This window comes from Heterodontus francisci, chromosome 23 (genome assembly GCF_036365525.1).
Source record: "Heterodontus francisci isolate sHetFra1 chromosome 23, sHetFra1.hap1, whole genome shotgun sequence".
NCBI lineage: Eukaryota > Metazoa > Chordata > Chondrichthyes > Heterodontiformes > Heterodontidae > Heterodontus > Heterodontus francisci.
This window is the reverse complement of record NC_090393.1, coordinates 69,737,512-69,752,631: the sequence shown is the minus strand read 5'-3', so window position 1 is coordinate 69,752,631 and position 15,120 is coordinate 69,737,512. Positions and strand designations below refer to the sequence as shown.

At 48.4% G+C, this 15,120-nt stretch overlaps 1 protein-coding gene across 6 annotated transcripts in view; it reads left to right on the top strand.

The window, feature by feature from the left end:
• The first annotated feature begins 521 nt into the window (after positions 1–521).
• The window catches only part of si:ch211-225b11.4 (tRNA (32-2'-O)-methyltransferase regulator THADA), a 286,781-nt gene continuing 272,182 nt past the window's right edge, over positions 522–15,120 (top strand). For 4 of the 6 annotated variants that reach the window (XM_068055472.1, XM_068055471.1, XM_068055473.1 and 1 more), the window contains exons 1-5: positions 537–578; positions 10,221–10,416; positions 10,493–10,557; positions 10,749–10,776; positions 12,540–12,685. In XM_068055472.1, the coding sequence (XP_067911573.1) occupies positions 10,516–10,557; positions 10,749–10,776; positions 12,540–12,685 (216 nt within the window). In that variant the 5' untranslated portion in view covers positions 537–578; positions 10,221–10,416; positions 10,493–10,515. Of the gene's footprint in view, positions 579–10,220; positions 10,417–10,492; positions 10,558–10,748; positions 10,777–11,068; positions 11,182–12,539; positions 12,686–15,120 lie in introns of those variants that run through there. The other 2 variants (XM_068055469.1, XM_068055470.1) reach the window with 2 other exon arrangements.

Sequence of the window (15,120 nt, the reverse complement as noted above, 5' to 3'; positions counted from 1 at the left end):
AACAGCTTTCTCAACTTGTACTGCCATCTTCAAAGATCTGTGTACTGATACCCCAGGTCTCTCTGCTCCTGCACCCCGTTTAAAATTTTGTTTTGGTCACATTGTCTCTTCATTCTTCCTACGAAAATGTATCACTTCTCAAATCGCAGTGTTACATTTCATCTGCCACGTGGTCTGCCCAATTTACCAGCTTGTCTCTGTCCGCCTGAAGTCTGTTATTAACCGTCTCATTGTTTATTACATTTGAGTTTGTATCATCAGCAGTTTGAAATTATACCCAAGTCCATATATATTTCAGACATATCAAAACAGCCGTTGTCCTAACGCTGGCTCCTGGGGAAATCCCACCAGTCTGAAAAAGCACCGCTCTCTGCTTTCAGTCTCAGGTATTTTTGTCACTGTCCTTTACTCACTGAGCATTTAATATTTCAGAGATTTAACATTGCAGAACAACAGCTCGATGATGTGGGTTTGCGGAGCGGCTGATTGACAGGTTTCCCGGTTCAGTCCTCCAGCCGCATGTGGCGCTGTTGGCGGCTGAGCTTCCAGCCAGGCCGCCACCTGTGGAGCAGCAGCAGGTAGAGAGGCCGAGTGGCCGGGGGTGGGAGAGGGGAGAGGGGCAGGAGGGGAGAGGGGAGAGGGGCAGGAGGGAGAGACTGTTGGATGGGGATCGCGGGTTTCTGTGCGGTCGGAACTGGTGGAAGCGGTGATGCCGGTATTGGGCTGTGCAGAGCGGCCTTGTGAAACTGGAGAGAGTCGGTGTCGATGGGGGGGAGGAGGAGAGACCCCCCGGGCAAGCACACCCATCCCCCCCTCCCCTCCCCGGGGCAAGCACACCCATCCCCCCCTCCCCTCCCCGGGGCAAGCACACCCATCCCCCCCTCCCCCCCCCCCGGGCAAGCACACCCATCCCCCCCCTCCCCTCCCCCGGGCAAGCACACCCATCCCCCCTCCCCTCCCGGGGCAAGCACACCCATCCGCCCCCTCCCCTCCCCTCCCCGGGCAAGCACACCCATCCCCCCTCCCCTCCCGGGGCAAGCACACCCATTCCCTCGCCGGGCAAGCACACCCATCCGCCCCCTCCCGGGGCAAGCACACCCATCCCCCCCTCCCCTCCCCGGGCAAGCACACCCATTCCCCCCCTCCCCGGGCAAGCACACCCATCCGCCCCCTCCCCGGGCAAGCACACCCATTCCCCCCCTCCCCGGGCAAGCACACCCATCCGCCCCCTCCCCGGGCAAGCACACCCATTCCCCCCCTCCCCGGGCAAGCACACCCATCCCCCCCCCTCCCGGGGCAAGCACACCCATCCCCCCCTCCCCTCCCCGGGCAAGCACACCCATTCCCTCCCCTCCCCGGGCAAGCACACCCATCCCCCCCCCTCCCGGGGCAAGCACACCTATCCGCCCCCTCCCGGGGCAAGCACACCCATCCCCCCCTCCCCTCCCCGGGCAAGCACACCCATCCGCCCCCTCCCGGGGCAAGCACACCCATCCCCCCCCCTCCCGGGGCAAGCACACCCATTCGCCCCCTCCCGGGGCAAGCACACCCATCCCCCCCTCCCCTCCCTGGGCAAGCACACCCATCCGCCCCCTCCCGGGGCAAGCACACCCATCCCCCCCTCCCCGGGGCAAGCACACCCATCCCCCCCCCTCCCCTCCCCAGGCAAGTACACCCATCCTCCCCCTCCCGGGGCAAGCACACCCATCCCCCCCTCCCCGGGGCAAGCACACCCATCCCCCCCCCCCTCCCCGGGGCAAGCACACCCATCCCCCCCCCTCCCCGGGCAAGCACACCCATCCTCCCCCTCCCCGGGGCAAGCACACCCAACCCCCCCTCTCCGGGGCAAGCACACCCATCCTCCCCCTCCCGGCGCAAGCACACCCAACCCCCCCCTAGGCAAGCACATCCAACCCCCGGGGCAAGAGTTACCCCCCCCCGCCCAGGCAAGCAAACCCGAGTCCCCCCCGCCCCCAGCAAGCACATTCAATCAACCCCCGCCCCCTGCACAGTGTAATTGTTGCATTTCGTAGTGGGTTATTGAGCAGTCAACCTCAGCACTGCATCAACTCTTTGTTTAGTTTGCACTTGTTGGACAGTGCCAGCCAGTGGAAGTGATCATTATCTTGTACTTTAAAGAGAAAGGCCTACACTCTTGAATATGGCCATTATAGACTAGTAACTACTTTTTGTTGCTTGAAAAATCACAGTGGTGCAGTGGTTAGCACTGCAGCCTCACAGCTGCAGGGACCTGGGTTCGATTCTGGGTACTGCCTGTGTGGAGTTTGCAAGTTCTCCCTGTGTCTGCGTGGGTTTTCTCCGGGTGTTCCGGTTTCCTCCCACAAGCCAAAAGACTTGCAGGTTGATAGGTAAATTGGCCATTATAAATTGTCACTCGTATAGGTAGGTGGTAGGGGAATATAGGGACAGGTGGGGATGTTTGGTAGGAATATGGGATTAGTGTAGGATTAGTATAAATGGGTGGTTGATGTTCGGCACAGACTCGGTGGGCCGAAGGGCCTGTTTCAGTGCTGTATCTCTAATCTAATCTAATTTCAGTGTTGTCCTTCTCAGCTTCAGCCACTGCTAACCAAATGTTATCCTGAGTAATTTGCCTTCACCCATTATGAGCTCACAGGATTGGTGTGGACTCTGTCTTTATTGAAATAAAAACAAAAAGTGCTGGAAATACTCAGCAGGTCTGGCAGTATCTGTGGAGAGAGAAGCAAAGTTAACGTTTCAGGTCAGTGACCTTTCACCAGAACTGGCAAAGGTTAGATAAGAATTAGGTTTTAAGTAAGTGAAGGGGAGCGGGTGGGGGAAAGAATAAAGGGGAAGGTGTTTGATAGGGCAGGAGAGATTAAATAACAAAGCTGTCCTGGGACAAAGACAAAGTGTGTGTTAAGGCATGTGGTGAAAGACAAAGCATTAGTCCAGAGAGACTGTTAATAGCGGAATAATGAGCAGCTCTGACTACATGACAACACTCTCTCTGGACTAATGCTTTATCTTTCGCCACAAACATTAAGCTCTCCAACGTTCAATTCAGGCAATGGTTTGGCAGTTTTGTTCAAGTGAAATTTGGCTTTCTGCCGTTTCACCTTGATTTTGTTACTCATGCCTGTTACTACTTTTGGCTTCGGTAGTTTTTTTTGCTATTGGAAGAGTAGTTTGGGTGCAGTGTGACATTAGTCTTTGTACCGGACTACTTTCCATGCCTTCGGTAGGTGTGTTTCTCCACTCGAGGATTGCCTTGTATGTATCTGTGCTGCATTTGCTCGCTTTCTTTATGATTCCCTTGGTGATTTTCACTGACACGTCAGCCTATCCATTTGACTGAGGATAGAGCAGAAATGAAGTATGATGTTGAATTTCCCAATTCTTTATGAAGTGGCTGAATTCTTCACTCATGAACTGAAGGCCATTGTCGGTCTTCACAATGTCTGGAATGCCGTAATGACCAAAGTGTGCTTTCAGGCATTCTACAATCTCACCGGTGAGGTCAGCTGGTCTATCTCCCAGTAATCAGAATAGTTGTCTATGTTGACAAGATAATTAGTTCTTGTCAGAGTGACGAGGTCTACTCCCAGCTTCATCCATGGTCTGTGTGCGATGACGTGTCATCATGGCTCTTTAGCTTGCTTCGCTTGGTACTCGTTACACACACTGCACTGGCTGATATGGTCCTTGATTTCATTGCTCATGTTTGGCCAGTCGATCACTTCTCTTACCTTCCTCAGACTCGACTCAATTCGTTGGTGGCTTGCATGGATGCACTTTAGTATCTCTCCTCTCAACACTTTAGGGATGATGACTCTATTTCCTTTGTACAGGATGCCATCTTGGACTGTTATTTCATCTTTGTAAACCCAGTACGCTCTTGTGACAACAGGCGTGTCCTTGATGCTTTCAGGCCATCCTTTCATCACTACTTCTTGCAACACTTGTCGAGTTGGATCTTGTGGGTAGTTTGCTTGATTTGAGCCAAGCGTGTGTCTGTCAGATTCAATGTCTCTGCTGGGTTGATGACTTCTAGAGCATGTCGAGCTGCAGCTTCACGTTGGATCTGGAAGATTTCACACTCTGTCGTAGCATCCTCTACTTTCCTCATAAGGAGTGCTGCTCTCGACAACGTGTCAGCGATGTACATCTGTTTCCCATGCTTGTATGACACGTCCAGATGATATCTCTGTAACCGGAGTAACATCCTTTGCAAATGCTTTGGAGCAGATAGTAACGGCTTGAGGAAAATGCTTTGGAGTGGCTTGTGGTCGGATTCGAGTGTCACTTTGTCTCTTCCAAGTATTGATGAAAATGTTCACAAAGAAAGACAATGGCCAGGTGCTCTCTCGATCTGAGCGTAATGTCGTTCCGTTTGCATTAACGCCCTGGATGCAAATGCAACTGGTTGTTCTTGCAGCATTCGGGTTGCTCCAAGTCCTGTCTCGCTGGCGTCACACTGCAGGGTGACCATCATTTAGATTAGATTAGATTAGAGATACAGCACTGAAACAGGCCCTTCGGCCCACCGAGTCTGTGCCGAACATCAGCCACCCATTTATACTAATCCTACACTAATCCCGTATTCCCACCAAACATCCCCACCTGTCCCTATATTTCCCTACCACCTACCTATACTAGTGACAATTTATAACGGCCAATTTACCTATCAACCTGCAAGTCTTTTTTGGCTTGTGGGAGGAAACCGGAGCACCCGGAGAAAACCCACGCAGACACAGGGAGAACTTGCAAACTCCACACAGGCAGTACCCGGAATCGAACCCAGGTCCCTGGAGCTGTGAGGCTGCGGTGCTAACCACTGCGCCACTGTGCCGCCACTGCTGAAATAGTATTTCAGCGCTGGCGTTGCCGTCATGAGTTGATTGATTTTAGTGAACGCTGCTTCTTGTTCTGTGCCCCAATACCACTGCACGTCCTTGGCAGTGAGTTGGCGTAATGGTTCACACAGTCACAACAAATTGGGCAAGAAGTTTGCTAAATAGTTGACAAATCCAACAAATTGTTGCACTGCTTTTACTTGATTTACATAGAAGATCCTGAGGGGTCTTGACAGGGTGGATGTGGAAAGGATGTTTCCCCTAATGGGAGAATCTAGAATTAGGGATCACTGTTTAAAAATAAAGGGTTGCCCATTTAAGACCGAGATGAGGAGAATTTGTTTTCTCTGAGCGTCGTGAATCTTTGGAACTTTCTTCCGCAAAAGGCAGTGGAAGCAGAGCCTGTGAATATTTTTAAGGCAGAGTTAGATAGATTCTTGATAAGCAAGGGGGTGAAAAGTTATTGTGGGTGGGAATGTGGAGTAATCAGTTCAGCCATGAACTTATTGAATGGCGAAGCAGGCTTGAAGGGCCGAGTGGCCTGCTCCTAATTCGTATGTTTGTATGTATCTCTTGGTCGCTGTGTCGCTGCTACTGCTCTCACCTCTTCGGGATCTGGGCAAAGACCTTTTGCTGTCACTAATTGCAATTTTTGCTTGTTCAGCTTCAGGTTAACCTGGCGAACTCTGTCCAGCAGTCACACGAGATTTTGATCGTGGTCAGCTATGGCTTCTTCCATTTAGTCTCTGCATCCATATACTGGCAGATCATCCACTATAGCTTCCACTCCTGGAAGATCACTAACTATCTCATGCTGTCTGCATTGATACTCTTCTGGAACCGTGAAAATGCCAAACAGCATGCGCAACTATCTGTATCTCCCGAACGGTGTCCTTAATGTGGTTGGAAAGCTGCTGCTTTCATCCAGCTTTACTTGCCAGTAACCATCCTTCGCATCTAGGGTAGTGAAGATTTTTGCCTCTGCAAAACATGGCAGAACAGAGCAGGCCTTGCATTATGCTGATAGACATTCCAGGCTGAAAGGGCAGAAAGATTGTGGACAAATTTTGTGGTAAAATTCCTTCGATTGTTGGCATAGGGTAGTGAGATCTCTTCAGATCTTTTGGGTCGATATGTACTCTCAGCTTTTCAGGTTGTTTCATTGCTACCATGCTGCTAATCCATTCTGTAGGGGTTGTCACTTTCTTGATTACTCCCTTCTTTTCCAGCTCTTCTATCTTGTCTTTCAGGCTGGCCTTGAGGGCAGCTGGATCTTTCCTCGGCAGATGCTGCATTGGTCTTACCCTTTCATCTACTTCGAGATGATATTCTCCAGGAAGACATCCTAAACCTGTTAATATATCGTTGTACTCCTCCAGCATCTGTTCCATGGTCAATAGTTTAATGTGCTGTGACACATTGCAAATCTCTTTTTGCACATTGAGGGTTACCAGTCCAAGCTTTAGACTTGCTTCGGCTGAGATGAATGGCTTTTGCTTGCCGTCTACAATCTGGAACTCCAGATCTTCGTTCTGGCCATTTCATTGGGCTCTCAGAGTAACTTGTCCTCTCAGCACTAGTATGGTGCCATCATACAGCCTCAACCTTACTTTCAAGGGCTTCATTTTTGGAATGCCATGTTGAGCCACCTTGCATAGGTATGTTACATGAAGCATCGGTGTCTATCAGGGCACTTTTTTTGGACTTGATGTTCTCCTTCTGCCGTCGTCATTCCAACAGTCACAAACCATTCATTACCTATCGACCTGCCTGAACCGACCTGTTGTACGCTGACATCTCTCTCTAGTGGCCCTCCATACCTGCTCGTTGTGCTTCCTTCTAGCCAAACACTTGTGTGCAGAATGATCCAGCTTCTTGCAGTGAGAACACTGCTCTCCCCATGCTGGACATGCCTTCTTTTCCTGTGCGTGACGTCCTCTGCAGTATTTGCATCCTGCCCCTTGTCCATGATCTTTCTGCCCGGAATGTCTGCCAGCATAATGCAAAGTCTGGTCTGTTCTGCTGTGAATATGCTCTAGCTGCTGATTTACAACCTCAGTGCTTCTGCACACATCGATTGCTTTCCTGAGAGTAAGTTTGTCTTCTCTCAGTAGATATGCTCTCACTGTGGGATCTCTTATGCCTAAAACAATCCTGTCTTGAATTAGATCATCTTTTAGTTGTGCAAATTCACAGGATTCTATGAGCTATGTTAATGCAGTCACATATAGATCAATGGATTCTTTTTCACCTTGGGCCCTAATATTGAACACATACCGTTCAAAGGTCATGTTCATTTGGAGTTCAAAGCATGCCTTCAAGGCTTTCAAAATTTCTGCTGCCCTTTTTTTTGTTCTTCAGAGAGATTTAGGGTGGAATACATTTTGTAACAGTCTCTCCCCAACAGTGATAAAAGTGTAGCTACTTGCAGCCGCTATGACTTGTCAACTAAATCTGTTGCAATTTCATAATTTTGCCATTGCGAGTAGAAAAACTACCAGTTCTGTTTCATATCATCTTTGATTTCAAACGGCGCAGGCAGAGGAAAATTTGCAGCCATTGTCTTACCCTGTGCTTTCAGCTGTTTCTTTGTTCCTTTTCTGTGGCTTCTAGCAGCTTTTATCAGTTCTAACCATTCCTGTGGACTTTGTTCCATAGCTGTGCTTCTAAACAGCTCTTCAACACTCACCTCAGCTCCACTCTGACACCTTGTTACGAGCTCACAGGACACCAGTCTGGTGTGTACTCTGTCTTTATTGAAACTGACTATAATGGCTGCCCCCAGTCAGAGTCCTGCATGGTAGATGTCACATGACTGGCAAGCCAGGAGGCACATTGGTACAGTATTGCATTTCTATCCCAAACAACCGATGAGAGATCTACAGTAGCCGCCATACTTGCTCTAGGCCTGTAGTCTGGGAGTCATTGTACATTCAGCTTTTTCTGACAGTCACTTCCATTAATATCAATGTAGCCTTTGATGTGTCAACACAATTGCTCCATGGAAGACTGTACAAGGCATCCCTGACATCCTCCTGAGGCACATTCAGGATCCACATAATGACCCAAGAGCACAGCTCTGACTGGGAAAACCATGAGTCTGAATCTGGAATATGGCAGGGATGTGTTCTGGCTCTAGCGCTGCTCTGCCATTTAATGGACTGGATCCTGCACTCCATCTGTGTAAGTATTGCCATTACTGATGATCAGATTCTTTATCCAACTTGGACTGCGCAAGTTTTTTTAAATTCATTCATGGGATGTGGGTGTCACTGGCCAGGCCAGCATTTATTGCCCATCCCTAATTGCCCTTGAGAAGGTGGTGGTGAGCTGCCTTCTTGAACCACTGCAGTCCTTGGGGTAGGTACACCCACAGCGCTGTTAGGAAAGGAGTTCCAGGATTTGGACCCAGCGACAGTGAAGGAACTGCGATATAGTTCCAAGTCAGGATGATGTGTGACTTGGAGGGGACCTTGCAGGTGGTGATGTTCCCATGCATCTGCTGCTCTTGTCCTTCTAGGTGGTAGAGGTCGCGGGTTTGGAAGGTGCTGTCTAAGGAGCCTTGGTGCGTTGCTGCAGTGCATTTTGTAGATGGTACACATTGCTGCCACTGTGCGTCGGTGGTGGAGGGAGTGAATGTTTGTAGATGGGGTGCCAATTAAGTGGGCTGCTTTGTTCTGGATGGTGTCGAGCTTCTTGAGTGTTGTTGGCACTGCACCCATCCAGGCAAGTGGAGAGTATTCCATCACACTCCTGACTTGTGCCTTGTAGATGGTGGACAGGCTTTGGGGAGTCAGGAGGTGAGTTACTCACTGCAGGATTCTTAGCCTCTGACCTGCCCGTGTAGCCACAGTATTTATATGACTACTCCAGTTCAGTTTCTGGTCAATGGTAGCTCCTAGGATGTTGATAGTGGGGGATTCAGCGATGGTAATGCCATTGAATGTCAAGGGGAGATGGTTAGATTCTCTCTTGTTGGAGATGGTCACTGCCTGGCACTTGTGTGGCGCGAATGTTTCTTTCCACTTATCAGCCCAAGCGTGGATACTGTCCAAGTCTTGCTGCATTTCTACATGGACTGCTTCAGTATCTGAGGAGTCACGAATGGTGCTGAACCTTGTGCAATCATCAGCGAACATCCCCACTTCTGAAATAAAAGCAAAATACTGCGGATGCTGGAAATCTGAAATAAAAACAAGAAATGCTGGAATCACTCAGCAGGCCTGGCAGCATCTGTGAAAAGAGAAGATGAGCTAACGTTTCGGGTCAGTGACCCTTCTTCGGAACTGACAAATATTAGAAAAGTCACAGGTTATAAGCAAGTGAGGTGGGGGTGGGGCAAGAGATAACAAAGGAGGTCTAGATTGGACCTCCAACCAGCAGAGTGTTTTCCCCCTGATTCCCATTGACTCCAGTTTTGCTAGGCTCTTTGATGCCATAGTCGGTCAAATGCTGCCTTGATGTCAAGGGCAGCCCCCAGATGTTAATCAGGAGGACTTTGCAGGGTCGACAGGGCTGGGTTTGCCGTTGTCATTTCCGGTGCCTAGGTCGATGCCGGGTGGTCCGTCTGGTTTCATTCTTTTTTATTGACTTTGTAGCGGTTAGGTATAACTGAGTGGCTTGCTAGGCTATTTCAGAGGGCATGTAAGAGTTAACCACATTGCTGTGGGTCTGGAGTCACATGTAGGCCAGACCAGGTAAGGACAGCAGATTTCCTTCCTAAAGGACATTAGTGAACTAGATGGGTTTCTACAACAATCAACAATGGTTTCATGGCCATCATTAGACTAGCTTTTAATTCCAGATTCCAGATTTATTAATTGAATTCAAATTCCACCTTCTGCTGTGGTGGGATTCAAACCCATGTCGCCAGAGCAATACTTAGGGTCTCTGGGTTACAAGTCCAGTGATAATACCACTACGCCACCATAATGTAACTCTCCTCGGTCAGGACATGAGCAGTCTCTCAGACCCGTTGGCAAGCTTAAAGATGACGCAGAGCTCGTGGGCTACTAGTTTCTTGGGCAAGGATCGAGTGCAGAGTGTTGGGAAATAATACTGCAGTGAAAAACATTCCAGTTCACAAACAACATTTGAAGGCAGCGGATGGCTTTATCTTGGTGGCAAGCTGTTAACAGACGGCTGTAGGGAACTGGACATGCTGAGGAGAATCAGCTGAGCAGTTCCAATAATGAAGGACCTGTACGGGTCTGGAATCAAATGAAGGTGAAAAATCATACTGTGGATCTAGCAGACCTGAGTCCTTCTGATACATTAGTGTGGATCTGAAACATTGATGCTGATAAAGCAAGACATCAAGAGATTGGAGTTCTAATGAAAGATCACAGACCTGAAACGTTAACTCTGTTTCTCTCTCCACAGATGCTGCCAGACCTGCTGAGTATTTCCAGCATTTTCTGTTTTTATCATCACTGTTTCCAACGTGCTGTCAAAGCTGACTGTTGGGAATCAGGTAGTTCAACACCATCCCCAATACAAGAACCAGACTTGAGATTGAAGTCATCTTTAATTGTCATTACTGATCACATCACTGCTCATTCTGCTCACATCGCCACAGGTCAGTCTTTACTCACAGAACATTGATGTTTCCTGTCTGTATGATCTACTGACCGTCTTGTTTTGATAATCTGCAGGTCAATAGAAGAAGAGGAATACAATGCTGGAGAAGATGCAGAGTAACCTATTGGAGACACAGGGGGTATGTGGAGTTAGAGTGTGCAGTTATACGGTACAGACTAACTAGGGAGTGAGGGAGGGGGGTTACTTAGGTGGCACAGTGTCACTGTTCCATGTCACACATTCAGCCTGTTGTTTTCTCATTATGTTGCTGTGCATTTAATCCATATTTCATGCTGCTGTCATCTCACTCTCCACTTCATTGTTTTTCAGGTGCTGTCAGTGAATGAACTGCAGACAGGTATGTGACTGGGTGTGTTTATATTCAGTGCTAGATCGCAGACTGACTTTGTACTGGTTTCCTCCCCCTGCCAAACCCCCTACTCTGCGCCTCCCTCCCACTTCTCCCCTTGTTTCATGTATAGCCCTCCTTGCTCTATGCTTGCCATAAATAGTGCCCTGTTCATCCCTGCTCCCCTTCGCCGGTCCCTTAACTCCATGGATGCCTCCCCAATTAGGCTAATAGTCTCCTTGCTTCATGACTTTCCCTGTAGCAGGCCCACCACACACTCTAGCTTCTTGTCCATTTACAGATCCCAGCAGGTGTGGGGAAGGATTGGAACCAGTGAATATGACAGCCGCTCTTAAGACCGATGAAGAAGTGTGTCTATGCTACTGTAGATCACAACAATCCAGCAAATTCCAGGTTTGAGCCATGGCCACATTGACAGAAGTGTGTATTTGGCATCTTCTGCAGAATTTAACTGTAGCTTCCTGTTAACTTGCTCGAGGAATCCAGTTGTCAGTCAGATCTCTCATGTCAACCTTACAAAAACTGTCTTTCTTTTCATTGTCGAAGCAAACACTCCCAGGGCAAGTACAGCACGGGGTTAGATACAGAGTAAAGTTGCTTCTATACGGTCCCAGGAAACACTCACAGAGCAGACAGCATGGGTTAGATACAGAGCAAAACAGAGAATGATCCCTGATTTAACCTTCCTCCCCTGTCCCAGTGTAAACTGTTCCCTTTTCAAACTGTGATATCCTTTGCCAAGTTTATGCAGGAATTGGGTAGGACCCTCCACACTGCAACTGGAGGAGACTGTTACATTGGCCTGGGCAGGATTTGAATCCAATGCGAGAGGTGGAAGTGGAATGTCTGACCCAGTGCCCCTCCCAAACCTGGCACTGCATTTCTTGAGCCCCCACCTCATGAAGTAGACGTTCCTCAGTTTATTTCCAGTTGCTTGTTCCTCACCTGCTGGGCTGGCCCCTCTGTTCCTATCCTAAGCCTTGAGCAAGCTTGCTGTGTATCTGGGCTGGATTCCAAAGGGTGGTGTTATCGGGCTGTTATAGGGTTTTGCCACTATTAATTCCAATCATCCCATTCTTTCAGGTGCTCAGAAACATTGTGGTTCATTTTAACAAACTGAACTGCTCACCATCTGGATGGGGAGGCGTGATTGGCTGTAACTGGCAATAACTCGGGTCCTGGCACTCTGGCGGTAACTGGGGTTTTGGCACTCTGGCTGTAACTGGCGGTAACTCTGGGGTTTTGACACTCTGGCTGTAACTGGCAGTAACTCTGGGGTTTTGGCACTCTGGCTGTAACTGGCGGTAACTCTGGGGTTTTGACACTCTGGCTGTAACTGGCAGTAACTCTGGGGTTTTGACACTCTGGCTGTAACTGGCGGTAACTCTGGGGTTTTGACACTCTGGCTGTAACTGGCGGTAACTCTGGGGTTTTGGCACTCTGGCTGTAACTGGCGGTAACTCTGGGGTTTTGGCACTCTTGCTGTAACTGGCGGTAACTCTGGGGTTTTGGCACTCTGGCTGTAACTGGCGGTAACTCTGGGGTTTTGGCACTCTGGCTGTAACTGGCGGTAACTCTGGGGTTTTGACACTCTGGCTGTAACTGGCGGTAACTCTGGGGTTTTGGCACTCTGGCTATAACTGGCGGTAACTCTGGGGTTTTGGCACTCTGGCTGTAACTGGCGGTAACTCTGGGGTTTTGGCACTCTGGCTATAACTGGCGGTAACTCTGGGGTTTTGGAACTCTTTCAGTGAGTGCCTGCATGGAGAAACGTCTGGACTGGTGTACCTGGACTGATCACCTGGAGCTGCTGTTAAACAGAGTGTCTGACACCTTTAGTCTCGTGCTGGGGTCGGAGAGTGTGGACGACAGAGACTGGGGTCAGCTGACCGTCAAGGTGAGGCACTCCTGTTGGTTATTTTCTCTGATGTAGTGTTTACTATGTTTTGATTGGCTGTCAGTCTGTCTGAATATGAAGGGTATCCAAACCAACATTAGGAGGAAGTCCCAGGTAGGTTTCTTGTGTGCCTGAGGTGGAGTACAGACTCCACAGGGACGTTCCTGAGCCCTGAGGTTAGGCTCATGTCGTCTTGTTTCAAAAATGTACTTTATTCATAAAATTTGCAAAGATACGTTACAATCCAAATGTTGCAGTTCACATAGTTAATGTTTACCCAGTTACCGATGCGGTCAATCATATACCCTACTCTTTGTCCCAGAATAAAATATACCAATAAACAATACATTTATCAGTTTATTATAAAACAAGACTTACCCAGTACCAAAGCAAAGCATTAACACACAGAGAGACGTATGAAAGTTCCCTTTTTAAATTCCCCACACAGACACTCACATATATACTGAAAGAAAACAGAAATTATCTGTACAGTGCCTGTTACAGAAAAAGGATACTATGGCCAAATACTTGCTAATTCTTGAAGAAAAAAGAGAAGAGATGGAAGGAAGACTCTTGACCCTTTTGGTCTGGCGTCTGGGTCTCTGGGGATGGGTCACTAGGATCTGTTCAGAAGCAATTCATTCTGGAGATGTCGAGAAATTGTCTGGTGGGCTTTCCAGGACATGTGGCGTCTGGAGTTTCAGCCAACACACACTTGAATCGCAGGGTTTTCCCAAAGACAGGAGGAAAAATGAGCTGACACACTGACAAAATGAGCTGGAGTTTCTTTTTTCCTTGGCAGGCAAAAAACACCAACTGTCTTCAAAACAGTTCACACCCCAACTGAACCAAAACAATATCTCAGAAGTGAAACCACAAACAGAAAGTCAACCTCCTGACCGCCATAAACCTTGACATTTGGCTTCTCTGTAAACATCTTCCCCCGGTCACCAAGGTTTCTGTTTATTGAGCTTAAAGCACATGATTTCCAGCAAAGGTTGTTTTCAAACAACATCTCGGTGTCCTTTCTGTGAACTGTCAACAACAAAACAAAGTCCAGCATTTATAAAATCTTCAGTCTTCCAATGAACCCATCTCCATAATTTAAATATGTCCTCAAAAAAACTTCACAAAAAATATAGAAGTGCCTTCATAACATCCTCTAGGAAGCCTCACTCCACTTAGAATGCAGATTGTATTATATTAAAACATTATATTAAAATTTCCCTGATACATACAGCCCGAGGAATTTTATGCCACTCAGTCCACAATGGCAGGAGGGCCCGAAACTGTGGCCTTTCCCCATTAGGCATTTGTGATGGTTGCCCCACGCTTTAGTGCGTCCCTCAGCACATTATCCTGGAACTTGTAATGTGTCAGTCTGCAACACTTGGTCATGGACAGCTGTTTGCAGTGGAAGACCAACAGTCGAGCAGACCAAAGAGAGTTTTTCATTGAGGTGATGGTCTGTGTTATGGAGCTGAACCTTGACAAAAACCACAGCATCTCTTTCCAGACCTTCTTTGCAAAACCACATTCCAGAAGAATGTGGATGACAGACTCTTCCCCACTGCAGTGTCCTCGAGGACAGTATGTGTTGTCGCTGAGAAGCCAGGTGTACCAGGCAAGCTACATTTGGTGCCTGATGGAGTGTTCTTGCAATGAGGCATTCTGTCAAATGACCGACAGTCTGTTCAGGGAACCATTTTTCCGCGGGACCTGGAGGGCATCCATGCAGACCATTCCCTGATCGACTTGTGGTCAAAGGTGTTTTTCTGTACAAACTTTTCAATGAGTGACGGGTGATATGACATGATCCAACTGAATGGAGCGTTGCACGGTAACATGGCCTGACCCATCCTCTACAAACTGGAAACGGAAAGAACATCGGCATGTAGTAACTCTTGGTGTTTGCATACCAGGGATCTGTACACAGTTTGATGCAGCTGCACAACAAGGATGATGGCGATGTTTGGTATGTCCCCCCCCCCCTTTAGAGATTTGTGTATCGTGCCCCTGCAGACATGGTCCATTTTCGAACTCCAGATAAAGTGGGAGATGGCTCGGTTAGACGCTGCGGAGCAAGAGCTGGGTATGAGGCAGACCTGCACCATGTACAGCAACAACGAGAGCATTTGATGATCAGGTTCTTACACACAATGGATAAGGAGTGTCACTCCCACATTCCCAGTTTCTGCTTTAACTATATGCTTCTCCCAATTCTTGGTGTACACAAGATCTTTGAAGGTGGTAGGACATATTGAGAGAGTGGTCAGCAAAGCATATGGGATCTTGGGCTTCATAAATAGAGGCATTGAGTACAAAAGCAGGGAAGTTAGGCTGAAATTTTATAAAGCTCTGATTAGGTTCCAACTGGAGTATTGCATCCAGTTCTGGTCACCTCACTTTAGGGTGCAGAGGAGATTTACCAGAAT